General features: G+C 43.5%; 1 protein-coding gene across 16 annotated transcripts in view; it reads right to left on the reverse strand.

The window, feature by feature from the left end:
- LOC110533864 (RNA-binding protein Musashi homolog 2) overlaps positions 1 to 24,382 on the reverse strand; it is a 324,500-nt gene that overhangs the window by 46,135 nt on the left and 253,983 nt on the right. For 9 of the 16 annotated variants that reach the window (XM_036990241.1, XM_036990242.1, XM_036990234.1 and 6 more), the window contains exons 9-10: positions 22,416 to 22,587; positions 8,275 to 8,349 (exon numbers count right to left, since the gene is read on the reverse strand). In XM_036990241.1, the coding sequence (XP_036846136.1) occupies positions 8,275 to 8,349; positions 22,416 to 22,587 (247 nt within the window). The remainder of the gene's footprint in view (positions 1 to 8,274; positions 8,350 to 22,415; positions 22,588 to 24,382) is intronic. The other 7 variants (XM_036990243.1, XM_036990244.1, XM_036990237.1 and 4 more) reach the window with 1 other exon arrangement.

Here is a 24,382-nt window from a genome sequence, read left to right on the forward strand (position 1 = left end):
AATCTGTCCACCAACAGATGCACTGTAAGTAAAGAATTAGCTCCTTACATTACAGTAGGTCCTCTATGCCAGCAAACTGTTCTAAATTCATTTCTGATCATATTAAAGTTATCACAGTGCCTAAAATAAAACTTCACAATCACAATAGAGGTCAATACCAGCGTACAGCACAAAGCCACCTGCACCAAGCCAGTCCATCCAATCAAATACTGACACAAAACGTCAATAAAAAACTCAATGACTTGCGCAATACTAACGACACCATAAAACCACTCATGTATCCAAAGACAACATAGATATTAGGCAAATGAGTGCCAGTGGCCTATATGCAGCCATATGCAACACTCTCCAAGCTCCACTCTATCCCCTTCCTCTCTGTCTTACAGTGGGTGCTTCAAAACAAAATGAGCTCCACTCCTCTGGCCAAAATCCATTTTTAACCTCCCAAGCAACCGAGATTATTGCAAATCCCTGGAAGCTACAAGGACCGAGAAAATGTGTTTTCACCTTGCATGTTCTACATCAAGGTCATGGACTATGAGAGACGGGCTGCCTGGAAGAGGAATACGCTGTGTGGTGGTAGCGGGGAGGCAGGAGTAGAAGATCGTTTTACAGGGAAAGCCAGGGGGGATTAGCTAGGAGTGAAAAGTTAACTTTCCACCATCGCCCTGCCTGACGCTTCACCTCTCACTGCCGCAGCGCCCTCTTCCTCCTGTCTGATCAGAAGGAGGAAGGAAACATTGCACCTGCTCTTTTACCAGCCACCCCCATCTCCCCATCTCTTCATCTCCCCATCTCTTCATCTGCCCATCTCTTCATCTCCCCACCTCTTCATCTCCAAACCTCTTCATCTCCCCACCTCCCAATCTCTTCATCTCCCCATCTCTTCATCTGCCCATCTCTTCATCTCCCCACCTCTTCATCTCCCCATCTCTTCATCTCCCCATCTGCCCATCTCTTCATCTGCCCATCTCTTCATCTCCCCATCTCTTCATCTCCCCATCTCCCAATATCTTCATCTCTTCATCTCCCCATCACTTCATCTCCCCATCTCTTCATCTCCCCATCTCTTCATCTGCCCATCTCTTCATCTGCCCATCTCTTCATCTCCCATATTTCTTCATCTGACCATCTCTTCATCTCCCCATCTCTTCATCTGCCCATCTCTTAATCTGCCCATCTCTTCATCTCTCCATCTCTTCATCTGCCCATATCTTCATCTCCCCATCTCTTCATCTGCCCATCTCTTCATCTCCCCATCTCTTAAAGTCCCCATCTCTTCATCTCTACATCTATTCATCTCCCCATCTCTTCAAGTCCCCATCTCTTCAAGTCCCCATCTCTTCAAGTCCCCATCTCTTCATCTCTACATCTATTCATCTCCCCATCTCTTCATCTGCCCATCTCTTCATCTCCCCACCTCTTCATCTCCCCACCTCCCAATCTCTTCATCTCCCCATCTTTTCATCTCCCCATCTCTTCATCTCTCAATCTCTTCATCTATTCATCTCCCCATCTCGTCAAGTCCCCATCTCTTCAAGTCCCAATCTCTTCATCTCTACATCTATTCATCTCCCCATCTCTTCATCTGCCCATCTCTTCAACTCCCCACCTCTTCATCTCCCCACCTATTCATCTCCCCATCTGCCCATCTCTTCATCTCCCCATCTCTTCATCTGCCCACCTCTTCATCTCCCCACCTCTTCATCTCCCCATCTTTTCATCTCCCCATCTCTTCATCTCTCCATCTCTTCATCTCCCATCTCTTCATCTCTTCATCTGCCCATCTCTTCATCTGCCCATCTCTTCATCTCCCCATCTCCCAATCTTTTCATCTCCCCATCTCTTCATCTCCCCATCACTTCATCTCCCCATCTTTTCATCTCCCCATCTCTTCATCTCCCCATCTCTTCATCTCCCCATCTCTTCATCTGCCCATCTCTTCATCTCCCCATTTCTTCATCTGACCATCTCTTCATCTCCCCATCTCTTCATCTCCGCATCTCTTCATCTCCCCATCTCTTCATCTGCCCATCTCTTCATCTCCCCATCTCTTCATTTGCCCATATCTTAATCTGCCCATCTCTTCATCTGCCCATCTCTTCATCTCCCCATATCTTCATCTCCCCATCTCTTCAAGTCCCCATCTCTTCATCTCTACATCTATTCATCTCCCCATCTCTTCATCTGCCCATATCTTAATCTGCCCATCTCCCCATCTCTTCATCTCCCCATCTCTTCATCTCCCCAGCTCTTCATCTCTACATCTATTCATCTCCCAATCTCTTCATCTGCCCATCTCTTCATCTCCCCACCTCTTTATCTCCCCACCTCTTCATCTCCCCACCTCCCAATCTCTTCATCTCCCCATCTTTTCATCTCTCCATCTCTTCATCTCCCCACCTCCCCATCTCTTTATCTCTCCATCTCTTCATCTCCCCATCTCTTCATCTGCCCATCTCTTCATCTGACCATCTCTTCATCTGCCCATCTCTTCATCTCCCCATCTCTTCATCTGCCCATCTCTTCATCCCCCCATCTCTCCATCTCATCATCTCTTCATTTCCCCATCTCTTCATCTCCCCATCTCTTCATCCCCCCATCTCTTCCTCTCCCCATCTCTTCATCTCCCCATCTCCTCCTCTCCCCATCTCTTCATCTCCCCATCTCTTCATCCCCCCATCTCTTCAAGTCCCCATCTCTTCATCTTTACATCTATTCATCTCCCCAAGTCCCCATCTCTTCATCTCTTCATCTGCCCATCTCTTCATCTCCCCATCTCTTCATCTCCCCATCTCTTCAAGTCCCCATCTCTTCATCTCTACATCTATTCATCTCCCCATCTCTTCATCTGCCCATATCTTAATCTGCCCATCTCCCCATCTCTTAATCTCCGCACCTCTTTATCTCCCCACCTCTTCATCTCCCCACCTCTTTATCTCCCCACCTCTTCATCTGCCCATCGATTCATCTCCCCATCTCTTCAAGTCCCCATCTCTTCAAGTCCCCATCACTTCATCTCTACATCTATTCATCTCCCCACCTCTTCATCTCCCCACCTCTTCATCTCCCCACCTCCCAATCTCTTCATCTCCCCATCTTTTCATCTCCCACCTCTTCATCTCCCCACCTCCCAATCTCTTCATCTCCCCATCTTTTCATCTCCCCACCTCTTCATCTCCCCACCTCCCAATCTCTTCATCTCCCCATCTTTTCATCTCTCCATCTCTTTATCTCTCCATCTCTTCATCTCCCCATCTCTTCATCTGCCCATCTCTTCATCTGACCATCTCTTCATCTGCCCATCTCTTCATCTCCCCATCTCTTCATCTGCCCATCTCTTCATCCCCCCATCTCTCCATCTCATCATCTCTTAATTTCCCCATCTCTTCATCTCCCCATCTCTTCATCTCCCCATCTCTTCCTCTCCCCATCTCATCATCTCCCCATCTCCTCCTCTCCCCATCTCTTCCTCTCCCCATCTCTTCCTCTCCCCATCTCTTCATCTCCCCATCTCTTCATCCCCCCATCTCTTCAAGTCCCCATCTCTTCATCTTTACATCTATTCATCTCCCCAAGTCCCCATCTCTTCATCTATTCATCTCCCCATCTCCACATCGCTTCATCTGCCCATCTCTTCATCTCCCCATCTCCCCATCTCTTCAACTCCCCACCTCTTCATCTCCCCACCTATTCATCTCCCCATCTGCCCATCTCTTCATCTCCCCATCTCTTCATCTGCCCACCTCTTCATCTCCCCACCTCTTCATCTCCCCATCTTTTCATCTCCCCATCTCTTCATCTCTCCATCTCTTCATCTCCCATCTCTTCATCTCTTCATCTGCCCATCTCTTCATCTGCCCATCTCTTCATCTCCCCATCTCCCAATCTTTTCATCTCCCCATCTCTTCATCTCCCCATCACTTCATCTCCCCATCTTTTCATCTCCCCATCTCTTCATCTCCCCATCTCTTCATCTCCCCATCTCTTCATCTCCCCATCTCTTCATCTGCCCATCTCTTCATCTCCCCATTTCTTCATCTGACCATCTCTTCATCTCCCCATCTCTTCATCTCCGCATCTCTTCATCTCCCCATCTCTTCATCTGCCCATCTCTTCATCTCCCCATCTCTTCATTTGCCCATATCTTAATCTGCCCATCTCTTCATCTCTTCATCTGCCCATCTCTTCATCTCCCCATATCTTCATCTCCCCATCTCTTCAAGTCCCCATCTCTTCATCTCTACATCTATTCATCTCCCCATCTCTTCATCTGCCCATATCTTAATCTGCCCATCTCCCCATCTCTTCATCTCCCCATCTCTTCATCTCCCCATCTCTTCATCTCCCCACCTCTTTATCTCCCCACCTCTTCATCTCCCCACCTCCCAATCTCTTCATCTCCCCATCTTTTCATCTCTCCATCTCTTCATCTCCCCACCTCCCCATCTCTTTATCTCTCCATCTCTTCATCTCCCCATCTCTTCATCTGCCCATCTCTTCATCTGACCATCTCTTCATCTGCCCATCTCTTCATCTCCCCATCTCTTCATCTGCCCATCTCTTCATCCCCCCATCTCTCCATCTCATCATCTCTTAATTTCCCCATCTCTTCATCTCCCCATCTCTTCATCCCCCCATCTCTTCCTCTCCCCATCTCTTCATCTCCCCACCTACTCCTCTCCCCATCTCTTCATCTCCCCATCTCTTCATCCCCCCATCTCTTCAAGTCCCCATCTCTTCATCTTTACATCTATTCATCTCCCCAAGTCCCCATCTCTTCATCTCTTCATCTGCCCATCTCTTCATCTCCCCATCTCTTCATCTCCCCATCTCTTCAAGTCCCCATCTCTTCATCTCTACATCTATTCATCTCCCCATCTCTTCATCTGCCCATATCTTAATCTGCCCATCTCCCCATCTCTTCATCTCCCCAGCTCTTCATCTCTACATCTATTCATCTCCCAATCTCTTCATCTGCCCATCTCTTAATCTCCGCACCTCTTTATCTCCCCACCTCTTCATCTCCCCACCTCTTTATCTCCCCACCTCTTCATCTGCCCATCGATTCATCTCCCCATCTCTTCAAGTCCCCATCTCTTCAAGTCCCCATCACTTCATCTCTACATCTATTCATCTCCCCACCTCTTCATCTCCCCACCTCTTCATCTCCCCACCTCCCAATCTCTTCATCTCCCCATCTTTTCATCTCCCACCTCTTCATCTCCCCACCTCCCAATCTCTTCATCTCCCCATCTTTTCATCTCCCCACCTCTTCATCTCCCCACCTCCCAATCTCTTCATCTCCCCATCTTTTCATCTCTCCATCTCTTTATCTCTCCATCTCTTCATCTCCCCATCTCTTCATCTGCCCATCTCTTCATCTGACCATCTCTTCATCTGCCCATCTCTTCATCTCCCCATCTCTTCATCTGCCCATCTCTTCATCCCCCCATCTCTCCATCTCATCATCTCTTAATTTCCCCATCTCTTCATCTCCCCATCTCTTCATCTCCCCATCTCTTCCTCTCCCCATCTCATCATCTCCCCATCTCCTCCTCTCCCCATCTCTTCCTCTCCCCATCTCTTCCTCTCCCCATCTCTTCATCTCCCCATCTCTTCATCCCCCCATCTCTTCAAGTCCCCATCTCTTCATCTTTACATCTATTCATCTCCCCAAGTCCCCATCTCTTCATCTATTCATCTCCCCATCTCTTTAAGTCCCCATCTCCACATCGCTTCATCTGCCCATCTCTTCATCTCCCCATCTCCCCATCTCTTCAAGTCCCCATCTCTTCATCTCTACATCTATTCATCTCCCCATCTCTTCATCTGCCCATATCTTAATCTGCCCATCTCCCCATCTCTTCATCTCCCCATCTCTTCATCTCCCCAGCTCTTCATCTCTACATCTATTCATCTCCTCATCTCTTCATCTGCCCATCTCTTCATCTCCCCATCTCTTTATCTCCCCACCTCTTCATCTCCCCACCTCTTTATCTCCCCACCTCTTCATCTGCCCATCGATTCATCTCCCCATCTCTTCAAGTCCCCATCTCTTCAAGTCCCCCATCACTTCATCTCTACATCTATTCATCTCCCCACCTCTTCATCTCCCCACCTCCACATCTCTTCATCTCCCCATATCTTAATCTCCCCATCCCTACATCTCCCATGCCTCCACTGAGTCAATCTACCGACCAGAGACCTGCAACATCAGTGTATCATCATATCTGAAGCTGGCTGGGTGGGGGCCATGGTTTCTACCCCAGCCCCACAGACACCAGGAGACAGGTTTCCACATGGGCCTGTGCTTTCATACCTATCCAGTCTACAATAATGACACTGGCAGGAGGCCTAGTGGAAGTGTAGTAGTCCTCTAAATAGGGGTGGTTTAGAGGGAGGAGAGAGACAGGGGGTTTGGGAGGAGACAGAGAAAACAGAGGAAGGCAGGGGTTTTGGAGGGGGGGCAGGGAGGGAGGCAGGGGGGTCATGTGGGAGGCAGGAGGGAGAAGAGAGTGGAGGCTGGCATATATGGCGGAGATAGCCTTTGGTGGGAGACAGGGAGGGGGACGTGGTAGGGGGGATGTAAAGAAGGTGAAATTGCCCCTCTGGTTAAGGTGCTGTGTGTGTATAATGAAGGGATAGTCGGGTTTACCCCAGGTGCGCGCATTGACATCAGGCCGTGTATGTATGAGGGGGAATAATCACAGGCTGCTGATATTTCAATCCCCTTCTCAGGGCTTGGTCACATCACTAGCTTCTCTAGCACCTGACAATTCACCCCACTCTCATCGCTCCATCCACAGACGGGAAGGCAACATGATCAATACTTGGCCTAGGGATAGAGCATTTAACATGGAGTTTGATTTATACTTCAAAAGTTCCAATTACCCTGTCAAAGGCCTGGAGACTGGTGGCCGTTTTAACAGCTGAACAACTGCACAGCTTTATGATGCCCTTTAAATAAAGTTTAACACGACCAACCTCCTGCATTAAAACATCTATAGGCCCTAAGTGTGTCATAAACAACATGCAGTATGTGCTTCATCATGTCACGTCTAGGGCCAGAAGATTCTGTATTATTTGGTAAAAGGTCAAATCTCACAATAAAATGTCCCATTGAAGAGATTTGGAATACAAAAGCAAATGAAACTAATGCAAATAAAGCCCAAAATTACCTCTACCATACATAGAGTTGTATTGGTTCTATATGCAGGCAGATGTAAAGGTATAGGTTAGCAGGAAATCATCCCTGCAGATTTCCATCGGGCCCTTCTCATGTCTGAACATCTTTCATGTTGGTAGGACCCTGCTACAAAGAAGAGATGAGTAATCTATTGTTTCCTGGCCTTCCTCTATCCTCCTCCTCTTTCTCCCTCCCAGTCCTCCTGTCCTCCTACAGCTCTCAGCCCAGGCACCTCTGACAAATTATTATGTCTGACCCCAGGGTGGTAACACCTGTGTCCCCCCCACCCCTGTCCATCCTTGTCCCTATTTCAAAAACCTATTACATAGATCTGAGCTGCTGTCAGACATTTCCCATTCTGCCTTATCAGTGGCGGGACTGATGTCTGGCACGGCAAACAGACTCTGTGTAAAGTGCTTAAATAAAGCATGAAATCAACAGGATGCCTGCCTGAGGCGTGCTGTATCACAGCGCCACATCTCCCTGGCCAGAGGGCCCCACCCGCAACCCCGCTCTGCCTCCCACTGCAGGCTGCAGGTACAGCTGCTCACCTTCACACAACATGTGCTCCATTTGGGCTCATCAACCGGGACCCACCCGGCTCCAAGTCAACGCTTTTAACTAATTTTAGTTTTTGATGCACATAGGGCTGGATATAAAAATACTTCCAATCTGACTCTGTGTGACTGTGTGTACGTCTGCCATTTTTCTGCCTCCCGGCAGATGGATTTGCATACATTGGGAGTGAGGCTGAGGGCTTGAAAATCCCTCCTCCATTTTAGCCGTTTGGTCATGGTGGCGTTCATACACGGGCTAAAAAGAGTAAGCTATTTACACCACATACTGCAGCTTTCAACAGGCTGTTTCAGAAATCCAGACACGTAACACACTTATCACTCACTCCACAGCTTATCTGGTGTGTTTGTTTGTGTGTGTGTGTGTGTGTGTGTGTGTGTGTGTGTGTGTGTGTGTGTGTGTGTGTGTGTGTGTGTGTGTGTGTGTGTGTGTGTGTGTGTGATGGAGGGAGGGAGGGAGGTGAGCTAAACAGGGCTGTAAGACAGACATGTGAAGAGCAGAGAACTTACCAGGGAACTGATAGCTGTAGCTCGGGGCGAATCCAGTGTATCCACGGCCGTACGTCGCCACAATGTTCGGGTAACCTTGAGAAAGAAAAGGTACAAAACACATTATAGAACTTAATTCGGCAAAAAGGCACTGCAGTGGTGGAAAAGTACCCAATTGTCATACTGGAGTAAAAGTAAAGAACCTTTAAGAAAATGACTCAAGTAAAAGTGACCCATTAAAATACTACTTGAGTAAAAGTCCAAAACTATTTGGTTATACTTAAGTATCAAAAGTAAATGTAATTGCTAAAATATACTTAAGTATACTTAAGTATTAAAAGTAAAATTATAAATAATTTCAAATTCCTTATATTAAGCAAACCAGACGGCACAATATTTTTCTGTTTTTTTATGGATAGCCAGGGGCACACTCCAACACTCAGACATAATTTACAAAAGAAGCATTTGTGTTTAGTGAGTCCGCCAGATCAGAGGCAATAGGGATGCCCAGGGATGTTCTCTTTATACGTGTGTGAATTGGACCATTTTCCTGTCCTACTAACCATTCAAAATGTAATGAGCACTTTTGGGTATCAGGGGAAATGTATGGAGTAAAAAACACATGCTTTTATTTAGGAATGCAGTGAAGTAACAGTAAAAGTAATCAAAAATATGAATAGTAAAGTAAAGTACAAATACCACAAAAAAAACGAATTAAGTAGTACTTTCAACAATTTTTACTTAAGTACTTTACACCACGGAGGCATTGTCAATGCTTTCTGCCTCTGCAAGAGGGATATAGACATGCAAATATGTGGACTACACTGGGAATACGTTTGTATAAAACTTTGCATAATGCTTTCATGAGTTATCCTCTGGGTCCAAATGTTTGTATTTTCCATACCCCAAAATAAAGTATATCAAATCAATCAACCAATCAACTGAGGAAGGCCACGCATCAAGAGCTGTCATGATGGCTTAGCATGAATAAATAGCCTGTACCTTCCCTGTTCCACCAGCCTGATGGTGACTGATGAGGCTCTAGGACAAAATAACTGTGAACCATATCAATATCCAAATTGGCTTGGATGATATACTGTAAGTATATCTATCATGTGCTGCAGCGCAATCTAATATGCAAACTAAAATCATAATAATATATATGTAAATAAAAACACAGCTTTAAAATGAGTGTGTGTGTCATTTCAAAATTAATTTGCCATCTGTTGTGGTTTTCGTAGCTACCAGTGCTGACGCAGAATGTTGACGACGGGGCTCAGTTATTCTGGGTCTGTTTATTTCTTTGCATTTGTCATGGTTGGTGAATTTCTTAAAGTGTGGAAATTAGCAATAGGGCTGACCCCGTTTAGTAGACTGGTCGATTATTTGGTGGATAAGCTGTTGGCCGACCAAGATTTTATTTGTGGCGAAGTGGCAATTATATACAGTACCAGTCAAAAGTTTGGACACACCGACTCATTCAAGCGTTATTCTTTTGTTGACTATTTTCTACATTGCAGAATAATAGTGAAGACATCAAAACTATGAAATAACACGTGATCATGTAGTAACCCAAAAAGTTTCAAATCAAAATGTATTTTATATTTGAGATTCTTCAAAGTAGCCACCCTTTGCAGCTTTGCGCACTCTTGGCACATACCATTTTTTTTATTTCACCTATATTTAACCAGGTAAGCTAGTTGAGAACAAGTTCACATTTACAACTGCAACCTGGCCAAGATAAAGCAAAGCAGTGCGACACAAACAACAACACAGAGTTACACATGGAATAAACAAGCGTACAGTCAATAACACAATAGAACAAATGAAAGTCTATATACAGTGTGTGCAAATGGCGTGAGGAGGTAAGGCAATAAATAGGCCATAGTAGCGAAGTAATTACAATTTAGCAGATTAACACTGACTGATAAATAAGCAGATGATGATGTGCAAGTAGAGATACTGGTGTGCAAAAGAGCAGAAAAGTAAATAAAAACAATATGGGGATGAGGTAGGTAGATTGGTTGGGCTATTTATAGATGGACTATGTACAGCTGCAGCGATCGGTTAGCTGCTCAGATAGCTGATGTTTAAAGTTGGTGAGGGAAATATAAGTCTCCAGCGATTTTTGAAATTCGTTCCAGTCACTGGCAGCAGAGAAGTGGAAGGAAAGGTGGCCAAAGGAGGGGTTGGCTTTGGGGATGACCAGTGAGATATACCTGCTGGAGCGGGTGCTACAGAGTCCCAGTAACAGACAACATTAACTGTTCAGAGGAGACTGAATGAATCAGGCCTTCATGGTCGAACTGCTGCAGAGAAAACACCACTAAAGGACACCAATCAGAAGAAGAGACTTGCTTGGCCCAAGAAACACAAGCAATTGACATTAGACCGGTGGAAATCTGTCCTTTGGTCTGATGAGTCCAAATTTGAGACTTTTGGTTCCATCTGCTGTGTCTTTGTGAGACGCAGACTAGGTGAACGGATGATCTCTGCATGTGTGGTTCCCACCATGAAGCATGGAGGAGGAGGTGTGATGGTGTGGGGGTGCTTTGCTGGTGACTCTGTCTGTGATTTATTTAGAATTCAAGGCACACTTAACCAGCATGGCTAACACAGCATTCTGCAGCAATACGCCATCCCGTCTGGTTTGCGCTTAGTGGGACTATCATTGTTTTTTTCTACAGGACAATGACCCAAAACACAACTTCAGGCTGCGTAAGGGCTATTTGACCAAGAAGGAGAATGATGTAGTGCTGCATCAGATGACCTGGCCTCCACAATTACCCAACCTTAACCCAAATGAGATGCTTTGTGGATGAGTTGGGCCGCAGAGTGAAGGAAAAGCAGCCAACAAGTGCTCTGCATATGCACTCCTTCTGTTGGAAAATAATTCCTCATGAAGCTGGTTGAGAGAATGCCAAGAGTGTGCAAAGCTATCAAGGCAAAGGGTGTCTACTTTGACGAATCTCAAATCTAAAATATATTTAGATTTATTTAACCCTTTTTTGGTTACTACATGATTCCATACGTGTTATTTCATAGTTGTGATGTCTTCAGTATTATTCTACAATGTAGAAAATAGTAAAACATTAAGAAAAACCCTTGAATGAGTAGGTCTGTCCAAACTTTTGACTGGTATTGTATATAAAACTATTTATGGCACACGAGACAACTGTCTGATTCACACTTGTCTCAGTGGACTAATCCACTGAAGAGGCCGCAGGGATGGCCCACCAGTATCACCAGTAGTAGCCTACATTTACTGTTAATTCCTGTAATTTCTAATCTACAATGTTTGTTTGGTTACGGTAATTTCTGTTAACGCATTCAATATATTATTATTACAGTCTTACCGTTGTCATTGTAGGAGTGGACATGTTGTTTGCAGAGCACACAACCAAGGCTTCACTTGTGAAAAAAAAAGTTTTGGTTTATTTCATTCCTCTTATGAGTTGTCAATTAATTCATTGACAGGAGCGCTCCAAACAAAAGACAATCTTGAGTAAGGACACGCACCTGATTACGCATAGAATTAGACCTAGGCTACTTGGCCTGCACGCAAAGGTTTCTATCCATGAGTCTGGGTACCAGGCCATTAGGACCTGATGGTAGCTAGCAAGTTGGGTAGTACCAAAGCATGTATAGAGCAGTCTTCTCCTTGTATGAGCTGAAAGTTTAGAGGGACGGCCAGGTCTTGGTAGATTTGCAGTGGTCTGATACTCCTTCCATTTCAATATTATCGCTTGCACAGTGCTCCTTGGGATGTTTAAAGCTTGGGAAATCTTTTTGTATCCAAATCCAGCTTTAAACTTCTTCACAACAGTATCTCGGACCTGCCTGGTGTGTTCCTTGTTCTTCATGATGCTTTCTGCGCTTTTAACGGACCTCTGAGACTATCACAGTGCAGGTGCATTTATACGGAGACTTGATTACACACAGGTGGATTGTATTTATCATCATTAGTCATTTAGGTCAACATTGGATCATTCAGAGATCCTCACTGAACTTCTGGAGAGAGTTTGCTGCACTGAAAGTAAAGGGGCTGAATAATTTTGCACGCCCAATTTTTCAGTTTTTGATTTGTTAAAAAGGTTTGAAATATCCAATAAATGTCGTTCCACTTCATGATTGTGTCCCACTTGTTGTTGATTCTTCACAAAAAAAATACAGTTTTATATCTTTATGTTTGAAGCCTGAAATGTGGCAAAAGGTCGCAAAGTTCAAGGGGGCCGAATACTTTCGCAAGGCACTGTAAGTAAGTGTTTCACTGTAAGGCCTACACCTGTTGTATTCGGCATATGTGACAAATACAATTTGATTTGAACACAAACACACACAGTATCAATCCCAGCCAGATGGAAGATGGATAAGAGTGTGTGTGTGTGTGTGTGTGTGTGTGTGTGTGTGTGTGTGTGTGTGTGTGTGTGTGTGTGTGTGTGTGTGTGTGTGTGTGAGGGGGCTGAGTAAAGCTGAAGCAGACCCGTCGGGCCAACAAGACAAAGTTTATTTATTGTTCCTCTGCTGTCAAGACGCTCATTACAACCACCAGTCCACCAGTCCACAAGTTAATTATCTGGACAGCTTTCAAACAGCAGCAGCTGTGGGAACATATTGAGAAAGTGTGTGTTCGGGATGTGTGTGAGAGCTGATTGTGTGTCTCTGTTTTTGTGTGTGTGTGTGTTTGTGTGCATGTGTGTGTATCCCTCTGTATATTGAGAAATTTGAGTGTGTGAACAGTGTGTGAACAGGTGAGTAAGTGAGTGAGTTTGATCGAAGGACAGATCAAGGAAGATCAGTTTGATCATCGCAACATACTGTTCCTTTTAAAGCGAGGCTATTTCAAAGCCTTTATCTGTTGTCATAAAAAGCTGTTATCATCTCCAGCCAAAGCTTTGTCTAAATTAGCCAGTAAAAAGGGATTCCCTCAAGCCAGAAGCAAATCACTAGAATCCGCTCGGATATCTTTGTTTTATAGAGAACACACACCATGATAGCCTTGTGTTAAGGTTATCACAGAGTACTAACTTGATAAACTATTTCGCTGTTCCCCTGTGAAAGTCTCCATTATGTCAAACAGCTTTGCTCTCTCGAGTTTACGCTGCAACTAACTTTCTACAGAAATAGGATATAGTATAGTCACCGGACACTTTAAATCGGCTTCCCACAGCTAAGCCTTGTCAATTCTCAGCATCACCCCAGACCAGACCAGGGGTGTTGTGACAGAGACAGAGGACAGCTCAGAGGCCAGCTCTCTACTTCCAGGGGAAAGAAACATGTATGTCTGGGTAATAAATATCCAATCAGCCTTTTGCTGCCCATGACAAAGATCAATTTAATCCTGAACAAGTGAGAAGATGCTTCTGACTGAGGGGCGATGAGGGGAGACCTGACCTGCAGGAACGAAATATGAGAGGCTAGACCAGCTTAGGGACTGATGAGAAAACAAATCACTGAACACAAAGAGAAGTGTCAGAGGTGGATCATTGTGAATTTGGCAATGATGTGATATCATGGGAAGTGATGGCATCATTATCTCTACGATGACAATGATAATACACACATTGCTTTAGAATTTGGCCCGTCAATGTAGAAAAATACCATCACCTAAACTGTGATTGAACAAACCACATGGAGTTTGGTGGGAATATTTCAGCGTGTGTGTCAGGGCAGGCGTTAAGGGCCAGGCCTGCCCTACCGTACCTCCATGACCGTCCAAATAAAATATTTAAATAATGATAATTTACAGGGGTGGAAAAAGTACTCAATTGTCACATTTGAGTAAAAGTAAAGATACCTTAACAGAAAATGACTCAAGTAAAAGTGAAAGTCACCCAGTAAAATACTATTTGAGTAAAAGTCTAAAAGTATTTGGTTTTAAATATACTTAAGTAAATGTAATTGCTAAAATGTACTTAAGTATCAAAAGTAAAAGTATAAGTAATTTCAAATTCCTTATATTAAGCAAATCAGACGGGACAATTATTATTTATTTATTTTAAATTATGGATTGCCAGGGGCATGCTCCAACACTCAGACATAATTTACAAATGAAGCATTTGTGTATAGTGAGTCCACCAGATCAGAGGCAGTAGGGATGACCAGGGATGTTCTCTTGATAAGTGTGTGAATTGGACCATTTTCCTGTCAAAATGTAACAAGTTATTTTGGGTGTCAGAAAAAATGTTTGGAGTAAGAAGTACATTTCTTTAGGAATGTAGTGAAGTAACGGCAAATGTTACCCAAAATATAAATAGTAAAGTAAAGTACCCCCAAAAATACCTAAGTAGTATTTTAAAGTATTTTTGCTTAAGTACTTTACACCACTGACAATTTATTTGACCAAGACGCGAGACGACGGAAAGATGCATCAATCTCAGATAAAGTATTTGAGCAAGCGAAAGAGCGCCCCTCTGTCTCAGTAAGTGTAGCCCATGTATCTGATTCTGTCTGGACTAAAATAGTATGGCAATGTCTTTCTCTTTTTTTGTCAGACAGAGGGGCTCGCTAAAAGGCTATTTTGGACGAACGTGCAAAGGTAACCTACTTTATAAGTGATTTGTTTGACAATCAGATGAAACCATCATGACAGGTTGTGTTCATACCACATTAAAAAGGTCATACATTTGTACAGTTAAATTACATGTCTTTCCTATAAAACTCACACTAGAACTGCTAAAGCAGTCATTTGGACTGTTCATTCTTTAAAAAAAATATTACTCTGCCATTTTTAAAGTCATGCCCCCCTCTGTCCTTGACTTTTTATGAATCAGTCTATAAAACACACCGTCTTTGTTTTAATCTTAATATCACAAACAGAACTGGTGTTATAACCAGTTTTAAGAGGACATCATTTTTTTAATGGTTTTCCTCCATTGCCCCTGCTTCTCACGAACGTAGTTCTCCCGATAGTTGAAGGTGCCATGCCAAGTTGATAATTACCCCAATAATTGCCTCGAAATTTCACCTAAAAACTACCTAAACTAATTTCACACATACAGCACCAGTCAAACGTTTGGACACACCTATTCATTCAAGGGTTTTATTTTTACTATTTTCTACATTGTAGAATAATAATGAAGACATCAAAACTATGAAATAACATTTATGGAATCATGTAGTAACAAAACAAGTGTTAAACAAATCAAAATATATGTTATATTTGAGATTCTTCAAAGTAGCCACCCTTTGCCTTGATGACGGCTTTGCACACGCTTGGCATTCTCTCAACCATCTTTGTTAAAAGTTAATTTGTGGAATTTCTTTCCTTCTTAAGGCATCAGTCCATGGTTGCAACACTTACTACCGAGTTCCAACCTGCCTCTGGAAGCAACATCAGCGCAAGAACTGTTTGTTGGGAGTTTCATGAAATGGGTTTCCATGGACGAGCAGCCGCACATAAGCCTAAGATCACTATGCGCAATGCCAAGTGTGGCTGGAGTGGTGTAAAGCTCGCCGCCATTGGACTCTGGAGCAGTGGAAACGTGTTCTTTATTGTGATGAATCACGCTTCACCATCTGGCAGTTCGGCGGACAAATCTGGGTTTGGCGGATGCCTGGAGAACACTACCTGCCAGAATGCATAGTGCCAACTGTAAAGTTTGTTGGAGGAGGAATAATGGTCTGGTGCTGTTTTTCATGGTTCGGGTTAGGGCCCTTAGTTCCAGTGAAGGGAAATCTTAACCCTACAGTCTACAATGACATTCTACATGATTCTGTGCTTCCAACTTTGTGCAACAGTTTGGGTAAGGCCCTTTCCTGTTTCAGCATGACGATGCTCCCGTGCATAAAGCGAGGTCCATACCGAAATGTTTCCCATTACAGAGCGAGTGCGCATATAAAGTGTCTATGTTGAGAGTAAAAGTGATCATAGATCCTATGTGCTAGATTTAGAGTTATTTGTCAACTTTAGTTGTGAATGATACAAACCTTTTAGAATGTCTTAGGAATCAACACATATATGGGCTGCATGATGTGACTATAGACTTTTGACTATTTGAGAAAGTAGCAAAAAAAAACCTTGCGCTCTGTTCCTTGCCTCAGGCTTCACAGCTGTTCTCTCATCAAGTGATCATATTTTCACCAATCAGACTATTCTCAAATGAATCTAATCTTTACTAATATGCCAAATTAGTTTTGTTTTAGAATGGCCCATTATCAAAGGGGCAGGGGGACAAATACAAGCCATCTGTATGCATTCGAATAGCAAATGGAGGCCACGCTTTCCGCCGGTCTACTTTGTAAGCTACTTCGGTTTTAACGTGCTTCATATGAGCAGCTGATGAATAAATAGAAGAACACTTAATTCACTCTAAGCATCAGCCACTGTTTGAGGAGCATGATCTCGCTGGCCCGAAAGGTGATATTCCGTCCGCACTCTGTTTGCCATGGGATCTCCAACCTTGTTCCTGCAGCTACCCAGGGCTTAATTTGGGAAACCAAGTGAAATCTGTTCAGGAACATCAATAGTAATGTGTTTTCGCAATGAAACATATTTCCCTAAACTGTTGACAGCCATATGCGCGCTCGAGAAAGGAATAAAGGAGAGAGGGGATGGAAACGCATGTTGGTGATATTCTGTAAAGCTGAAGGGAATGTGTCACCCTATTAATTATGGAAACATAAACAATGTCCTGTTATTAGGCTATTCAAAATCAAATACAAATGCACTAATTGTAGGCTTACTGTAAGCCGCCCTGCACAATCAATGAACCTACAGCATCGCCTAGGGCTATACGTTCTCTTCCAGACTTATGGATAGAAAGTCTGGAGCGTAGCATAAGGTAACCAGTCCATCCAGTATGCATCATAGTACGGTCCACACTCAAAAGTGATTTACTTAAATTTGTTTCATTTTGGAGTATTGGCTAGACCAATTATGTACCAAAGACATCTTAAATCAGTTTTGTTTTTATGTTTTTCTACCTTGCGTAATGTAATATGCGTTAGGCTATGCATTGTATAATGGCACAATCATAATTTTAATTCAGGATTTTTGTGGTGTCTCTAAAGAGGGACAATAGAGCCCGGAGTACCAGGCCATTAGGACCTGATGGTAGTTAGTAAGTTGGGTAATACCAAAGCATGTCCAGAGTGCATAAAAGGAGATTACCATGTCACATGGAATTTTACTGCAGTTATGACTCATGACTGCCCATGTGGCGGTAATATTGTCAACAATATTGTCACCTAGTTGCACCTGTGTAAGGTTCATTCTGTTTCATCAGCTTCTTGATATGCCACACCTATCAGGTGGATTGATTATCTTGGTAAAGGAGAAATATTCACAGGGATGTAAGCAAATCTGTGCACAAAATGTGAGAGCAATAACCTTTTTGTGCATATCGAAAATGTTCTGGGATCTTTTATTTCACCTCATGAAACATGCAGCACTTTACATGTTGCGTTTATATTTTTGTTCAGTATAGTCATTATAATGCCATTATTGCTTTTGTGATGATTTTGTACTGACCTTTTGTACTGACAACAACAAAATGATTATTTGTGCATACTGTTAAAAAGAATGGAGCACGTCCACACATAGGAGGTCCCGTGAAAAAACTGTCCCCCCTATGGAAATCAAATGCCCATCCAACTGATTCGTTCTGGCACCGGCCTTGCTGTGTCTGTGTCTGTGTGTGTGTGAGTGTATTTGTGTGTGTGTTTGCCCTGGGCCTCCTGCTGCAGTTCACTAGGTAGTATGTGCTGACTGTCCCAGCAGAGAGTTAAATGAGGCACATCTACATGGCAGGGAGTGGGGGGGTCAGGGGCTGGTATTTAAAGGGCATGGCGTGAATACTGTTCTGTGGCGCTCTGTTGACACATGGGCCGCTGCCTCAGGACATGGAGGGAGGGCTACAGCATATCAGGGGCATACAGAGCAACCGCACTCACTTGCCCATAGAGGGAAAAAATTTAAACTTTCCTCACACATACTCTCTCACACACCCACTCATCTCCACAGTCTGACACACATTCATAGACGTATAAAGTAACTGTCCATTGAAAATATCACTTTTAAAAGTTAATATTCTGTTAACTCATACCCAAATAATGTTCTTGATTTGACATTTACTTGTATTGGTGCATAAATGGGAGAAAAAACACCAAACATTTCACCTTAAAATTGTATCTGTAACAGACCATTTACAAAATATTAATAATAGAATAATATTTTTTATGACCGGTATACGCCCACACCATTCTGTTGTTGGGGTACGCCCACACCATTCTGTTGTTGGGGTACGCCCACACCATTCTGATGTTGTGGTACGCCCACACCATTCTGTTGTTGGGGTATGCCCACACCATTCTGTTGTTGAGGTACGCCCACACCATTCTATTGTTGGGGTACGCCCACACCATTCTGTTGTTGGGGTACGCCCACACCATTCTGTTGTTGGGGTACGCCCACACCATTCTGTTGTTGGGGTACGCCCACACCATTCTGTTGTTGGGGTACGCCCACACCATTCTGTTGTTGTGGTAAACCCACACCATTATATTGTTGGGGTACGCCCACACCATTATATTGTTGTGGTACGCCCACACCATTCTGTTGTTGGGGTATGCCCACACCATTATGTTGGTGGGGTACGCCCACACCATTATATTGTTAAGGTACACCCACACCATTATATTGTTAAGGTACGCCCACACCATTATATTGTTAAGGTACACCCACACCATTATATTGTTAAGGTACGCCCACACCATTATATTGTTAAGGTACACCCACACCATTATATTGTTGGGGTACACCCACACCATTATATTGTTGAGGTACACCAACACCATTATATTGTTGGGGTACACCAACACCATTATATTGTTGAGGTACACCAACACCATTATATTGTTAAGGTAGACTAACACCATTATATTGTTGAGGTACGACCACACCATTATATTGTTGGGGTACGACCACACCATTATATTGTTGAGGTACACCCACACCATTATATTGTTGGGGTACACCCACACCATTATATTGTTGAGGTACACCAACACCATTATATTGTTGGGGTACACCAACACCATTATATTGTTGAGGTACACCAACACCATTATATTGTTGGGGTACACCAACACCATTATATTGTTGAGGTACACCAACACCATTATATTGTTAAGGTAGACTAACACCATTATATTGTTGAGGTACGACCACACCATTATATTGTTGGGGTACGACCACACAATTACATTGTTGGGGTACACCCACACCATTATATTGTTGAGGTACACCAACACCATTATATTGTTGGGGTACACCAACACCATTATATTGTTGAGGTACACCAACACCATTATATTGTTAAGGTAGACTAACACCATTATATTGTTGAGGTACGACCACACCATTATATTGTTGGGGTACGACCACACCATTATATTGTTGAGGTACACCCACACCATTATATTGTTGAGGTACGCCTACACCATTATATTGTTGGGGTACACCAACACCATTATATTGTTGAGGTACACCCACACCATTATATTGTTGAGGTACGCCTACACCATTCCAACACAGAAAAGCTGTTTTTTTAACATAGTTAATTACAATTTTTTTTAAGGAAAACAATTTCACTCATATTGTAAGTCATAAATACTGGACAGTTACTTTAAACAGGACACATAATTCAGACACCCCAATCAGCAGCCTGCATGTGTGTATATGCAACGTGTCATTGTTAACAGAGGTAGGGGTACGAGCATATACACTAGGGGGATCTGAGTCTGAGCGGAGAAGACAGAAGACAAAAAGAGGGAGGAGAAGAGAAGGAGGAGGAGAGGAGAAGAAGGAAACTCATTACTCTGGCGTGTTGCTGTGTTGAACCTAGCATCTCTGCCGCCCGCCATCTCAGTAAATAAAGTCTGTCATTGGATCTGGCCCGGTGGCTGTTTCCAGGCCCTGTTATTTGGGTTATTAATATGCATGCTAATGTACCTATTTTATGGCTCAACAGTTCTGATTCACTTCAAAATCAATTATCCATCTGGTACACCCATACTTGCCCAGGCTCAAATCTGTATTAATTTCAGCAAACATACATCGGGCACAACACAATAAAGATAAATGGCTAGATTAGGTGCAGTAAACAAAGGAACTAGGGGCAAGTTTTAATGAGATTTGGCTTATAAGAACCTTACAGTTCCTTAAATAATGAGCCTGGCTCTGTTTTTTTTTTCCAAATGCAAATTATACAAAGGAATGTTTCGCTGTCCTGGCTTTTCCAATTTCATTTAGATAAGAGTGTCTCCAAATAAGTTGGCAGTTAATATTCTCACATGAGCACTCCCCGCCTCCTCTGCCCCTATTCTCCCTCCGGAGCAGACTGTTTTTCCCCTCATCCATAGTGACGCATTGATCCGTAATAAGTTCCGAAAAGTTCACTGTGCTTGTTAAATAGTTCAAACTGACAAAATCTGGACTGGGAACTACTTAGACAGTGCTGACAGAACCACTTACGGGTGTTACTGCCACTTTTACCATAAACCATCAGCAAAATCAGTCTGATATCAGTGTCATGCCCTTAGCAACCCCTCGCCCTGAGACAGAGAGGTGAGGAAAGAGAGAGATGGGGAGCTGAATGATGATGAAGGAGAGAAGAGGAAAGGAGAGAAGAGGTACAGCTACAGCTGGCTGCCCACAGATGAGGGCCCTCCATGACACCCCTCTGTGTCCCTGTCATTACCCACTGCTGGGGTCACACAGACGGAGTGATGAATCCATAATATGACATCACCTCAATTTTCCTCTCCATTTATCCCGGTAATGTGGTGCCCTGTTCCCTACGCCCAGGACCACCCGTGACTCATCAGCGCCAGGAAAATAGACCACTTGTGGACACGGAAATGGCACACCTTAGATGAGCTCAATGTGGAGCTCAGTTAATCTGAGTACATTTTCCTCTATCTCACGAGACATTAGTTAGACTCAATACATTTTTGCAAATGTATTGAAAATTAAATAAAGAAATAGAACATTTACATAAGTATTCACACCCCCTTAATACTTTGTAGAAGCACCTTTGGCAGCGATTACAGCTGTGAGTCTTTAAAGTCTCTAAGAGCTTTCCACACCTGGATGGTGCAACATTTACCCATTATTATTTTTAAAATGATTTAAGTCCTGTCAAATTGGTTGTTGATCATTTCTAGACAATAATTTTCAGGTCTTGCCATAGATTTCAAAGTAGATTTAAGTCAAAACTGTAACTCGGCCACTCAGGAACATTCACTGACATCTTGGTAAGCAACTTCAGTGTTGATTTGGCCTTGTGTTTTAGGTTATTGTTCTGCTGAAAGGTGAATTCATCTCCCAGTGTCTGGTGGAAAGCAGAGTAAACAAGGTTTTCCTCTAGGATTTTGCCTGTGCTTACCTCCATTCCAATTATTTTTTATCCTGAAAACCTCCCCAGTCCTTAACAATGACAAGCATACCCATAACATGATGCAGACACCACTATGCTTGAAAATGTGGAGAGTGGTACTCAGTAATGCGTTGTATTGGATTTTCCCCAAACATAACACTTTGTATTCAGGAGAAAAAGTGAATTACTTTGCCACATCTACTTTTTTATTTTTAGCTACTAACAAGTGCCTTCTTTGCGATGCATTGGAAAACCTCCCTGGTCTTTGTGGTTGAATCTGTATTTGAAATTCACTGCTCAGACTGAGGGACCTTACAGATAATTGTAATTGTGTGTGTGTGTGGAGGGTACAGAAATTAGATAGTTTTTAACATGATTTTTGAATGACTATTACTGCACACAGAGTGAGTCCATGCAACTTATTATGTGACTTAAGCAACTTTTTACTCCTGAACGCATTAAGGTTTACCATAACAAAGGGGTTGAATACTTATTGACTGAAGACATTTAAGCTTTTATTTTTTATGAATTTGTAAAATAAAAAAACATAATTAAACTTTGACATTCAGGGGTAGGCCAGTGGGTAGGCCAGTGATCAAAATCTCAATTTAATTCATGTTAAATTCAGGCTGTAAAACAACAACATGGAAAAAGTCAAGGGGTGTGAATACTTTCTGAAGACACTGTATATCACCAGAACATTGGTTCTCCTTTATTACTTAAAAAAAACAATGAATCAGAGACCTGCACGATTGTTGGAGAGTGAGTGTTAGGGAATGTTACCGTGCGAGACTGAGTAGTGTGCTGGACTTTGCTGGAGTAGTGTTGGTCCATACTCACTCAGCATGCCCATCCCCAGCATGAAGGCATCCATGGTGTAGGGCAGGCCCCTGGCCCTCCCTCGCGTGCCTGGTGGGAACATCACCTCCTTGGGCTGGGCCTTCTTACATTCTACCTGTGGACACAGTGGGGAAAAAAATGAAAAATCAGTCCTACTGGCCCCATGGAGGGAGAAGAATGGGACTGGGCAGGACATATCCAGATTCCAGTAGGACTCACAGAACAATTCTGTTGCTTGTGTGGGTCAAGGTCAATCCTTCAGAGTATTCCAGTGCCTTTTGAAACTACTGGTGCATCAGGATAGTTGTAGAAGAGCCTCCAAACATGATGTCTCCATTGATTATTTGAAAATGTCTTCCTGTAGCCACTTTCTATTGCCCAGCACCACAGTCACCTGCTAGTGGAGAGGCTTCATGTCTATTCTAACCCTGGCAGACCTTCTTAACATTCAGGAGTAGACTGAGGAATATGGAGAGAAAAGAATCCTCCACCCTGACTTCCACACAAACACTTTAGACAGCCCCCATCATCTCAGTGAATGCCTTTGTTTTCTGTCCTTTTATTCAAATTCTTGTCAGTCTTCCTAGAGAGAGACAGAGAGACAGTAGAGTGAATGCTGAGGCCAGGTTGGTCAAATTCAAATTTCTGCCTCTGTGTGCTCATCTGCTCTACAGTACCCAGCCCATTCCACCTGGAGCGCCCGTTCTCTCTCTCTCTCTCTCTCTTGCCAAAGCAAGTGAAATAGATCATAAAAAATGAACAGTAAAACATTGCACTCACAAACGTTCCAAACAAATAAAGACATTTCAAATGTCATATTATGTATATATACAGTGTTGTAATGATGTGCAAACAGTTAAAGTACAAAAGGGAAAATAAATAAACATAAATATAGGTTGTATTTACAATGGTGTTTGTTCTTCACTGGTTGCCCTTTTCTTGTGGCAACAGGTCACAAATCCTGCTGCTGTGATTGCACACTGTGGTATTTCACCCAAGAGATATGGGAGTTTATTCAAATGTGAATTCTTTGTGGGTCTCTCTCTTGCGCTATTTCTCTCTCTCTCGCTCCCCTCTCTATCTCTCCTGCCATCTACTCTCTGCTCTCACACACACTTAGTTCTGCCCTCTTATGACTAACATATTCTCCTTCAACACAATGCTTATCAGCTGGTAGATGTGACAGGTCTAAATACTAGCAATACAGCAAGCCTGTATGAACATGTATATGCAACAAAATAAATAATGTACTCTATGTCAACACCGCTGAGAGAAATACATCAATGTTCTCGCTAAAGAACATGCAAACAGATATATCTGTATAGACATACACAAACATGGAACCACACATGCCAAGCACAGGCACACACACATCCGCACAAAAAGTATCACACACATACGCACACAAAGTCTCACACACACACACACAAGCACATGCAAACACACACAAATTCACAAGCTTCACAATCTCAATCCTTCAGAGAGGAGCAGCTGGGGTAAACAGAGCAGGACCTGTCTAGGAGGGGTGTCTGTGGTGGAGGAGGGGGGGGGGGGGGGGGGGGGGGGGGGGGGGGGGTTGATCAGACCAGAAATAACATTCCACTCTGACAGACTGATAGGGAAGGGGGGGGGGGGGTTCATCCACACCAGTGAGAAAGTCATCTCCAGCCGTATCCTATTTACCACACATCTATCTGGGCTTTATGAAATATACAGGAGTGTGTGTCTGTGTGACTGGCTCGGCTGACAGGGCTGGCGTGTCTGTGCCGTGTGTCTATCGCCTGCTCTTCTTTTTGGTAGGCCGAGCCTGTTCATTGCGCCGCACAATCTGTCTGCTCCACTGCCTGCTTGGGCCCTAGGCCTGTCCATCTGTTTGTCTGTCTGCCTCCTGGCTTCGTGTCTAACCCACA

The sequence above is a fragment of the Oncorhynchus mykiss genome, chromosome 10 (assembly GCF_013265735.2).
Source record: "Oncorhynchus mykiss isolate Arlee chromosome 10, USDA_OmykA_1.1, whole genome shotgun sequence".
Taxonomy (NCBI): Eukaryota; Metazoa; Chordata; class Actinopteri; order Salmoniformes; family Salmonidae; genus Oncorhynchus; species Oncorhynchus mykiss.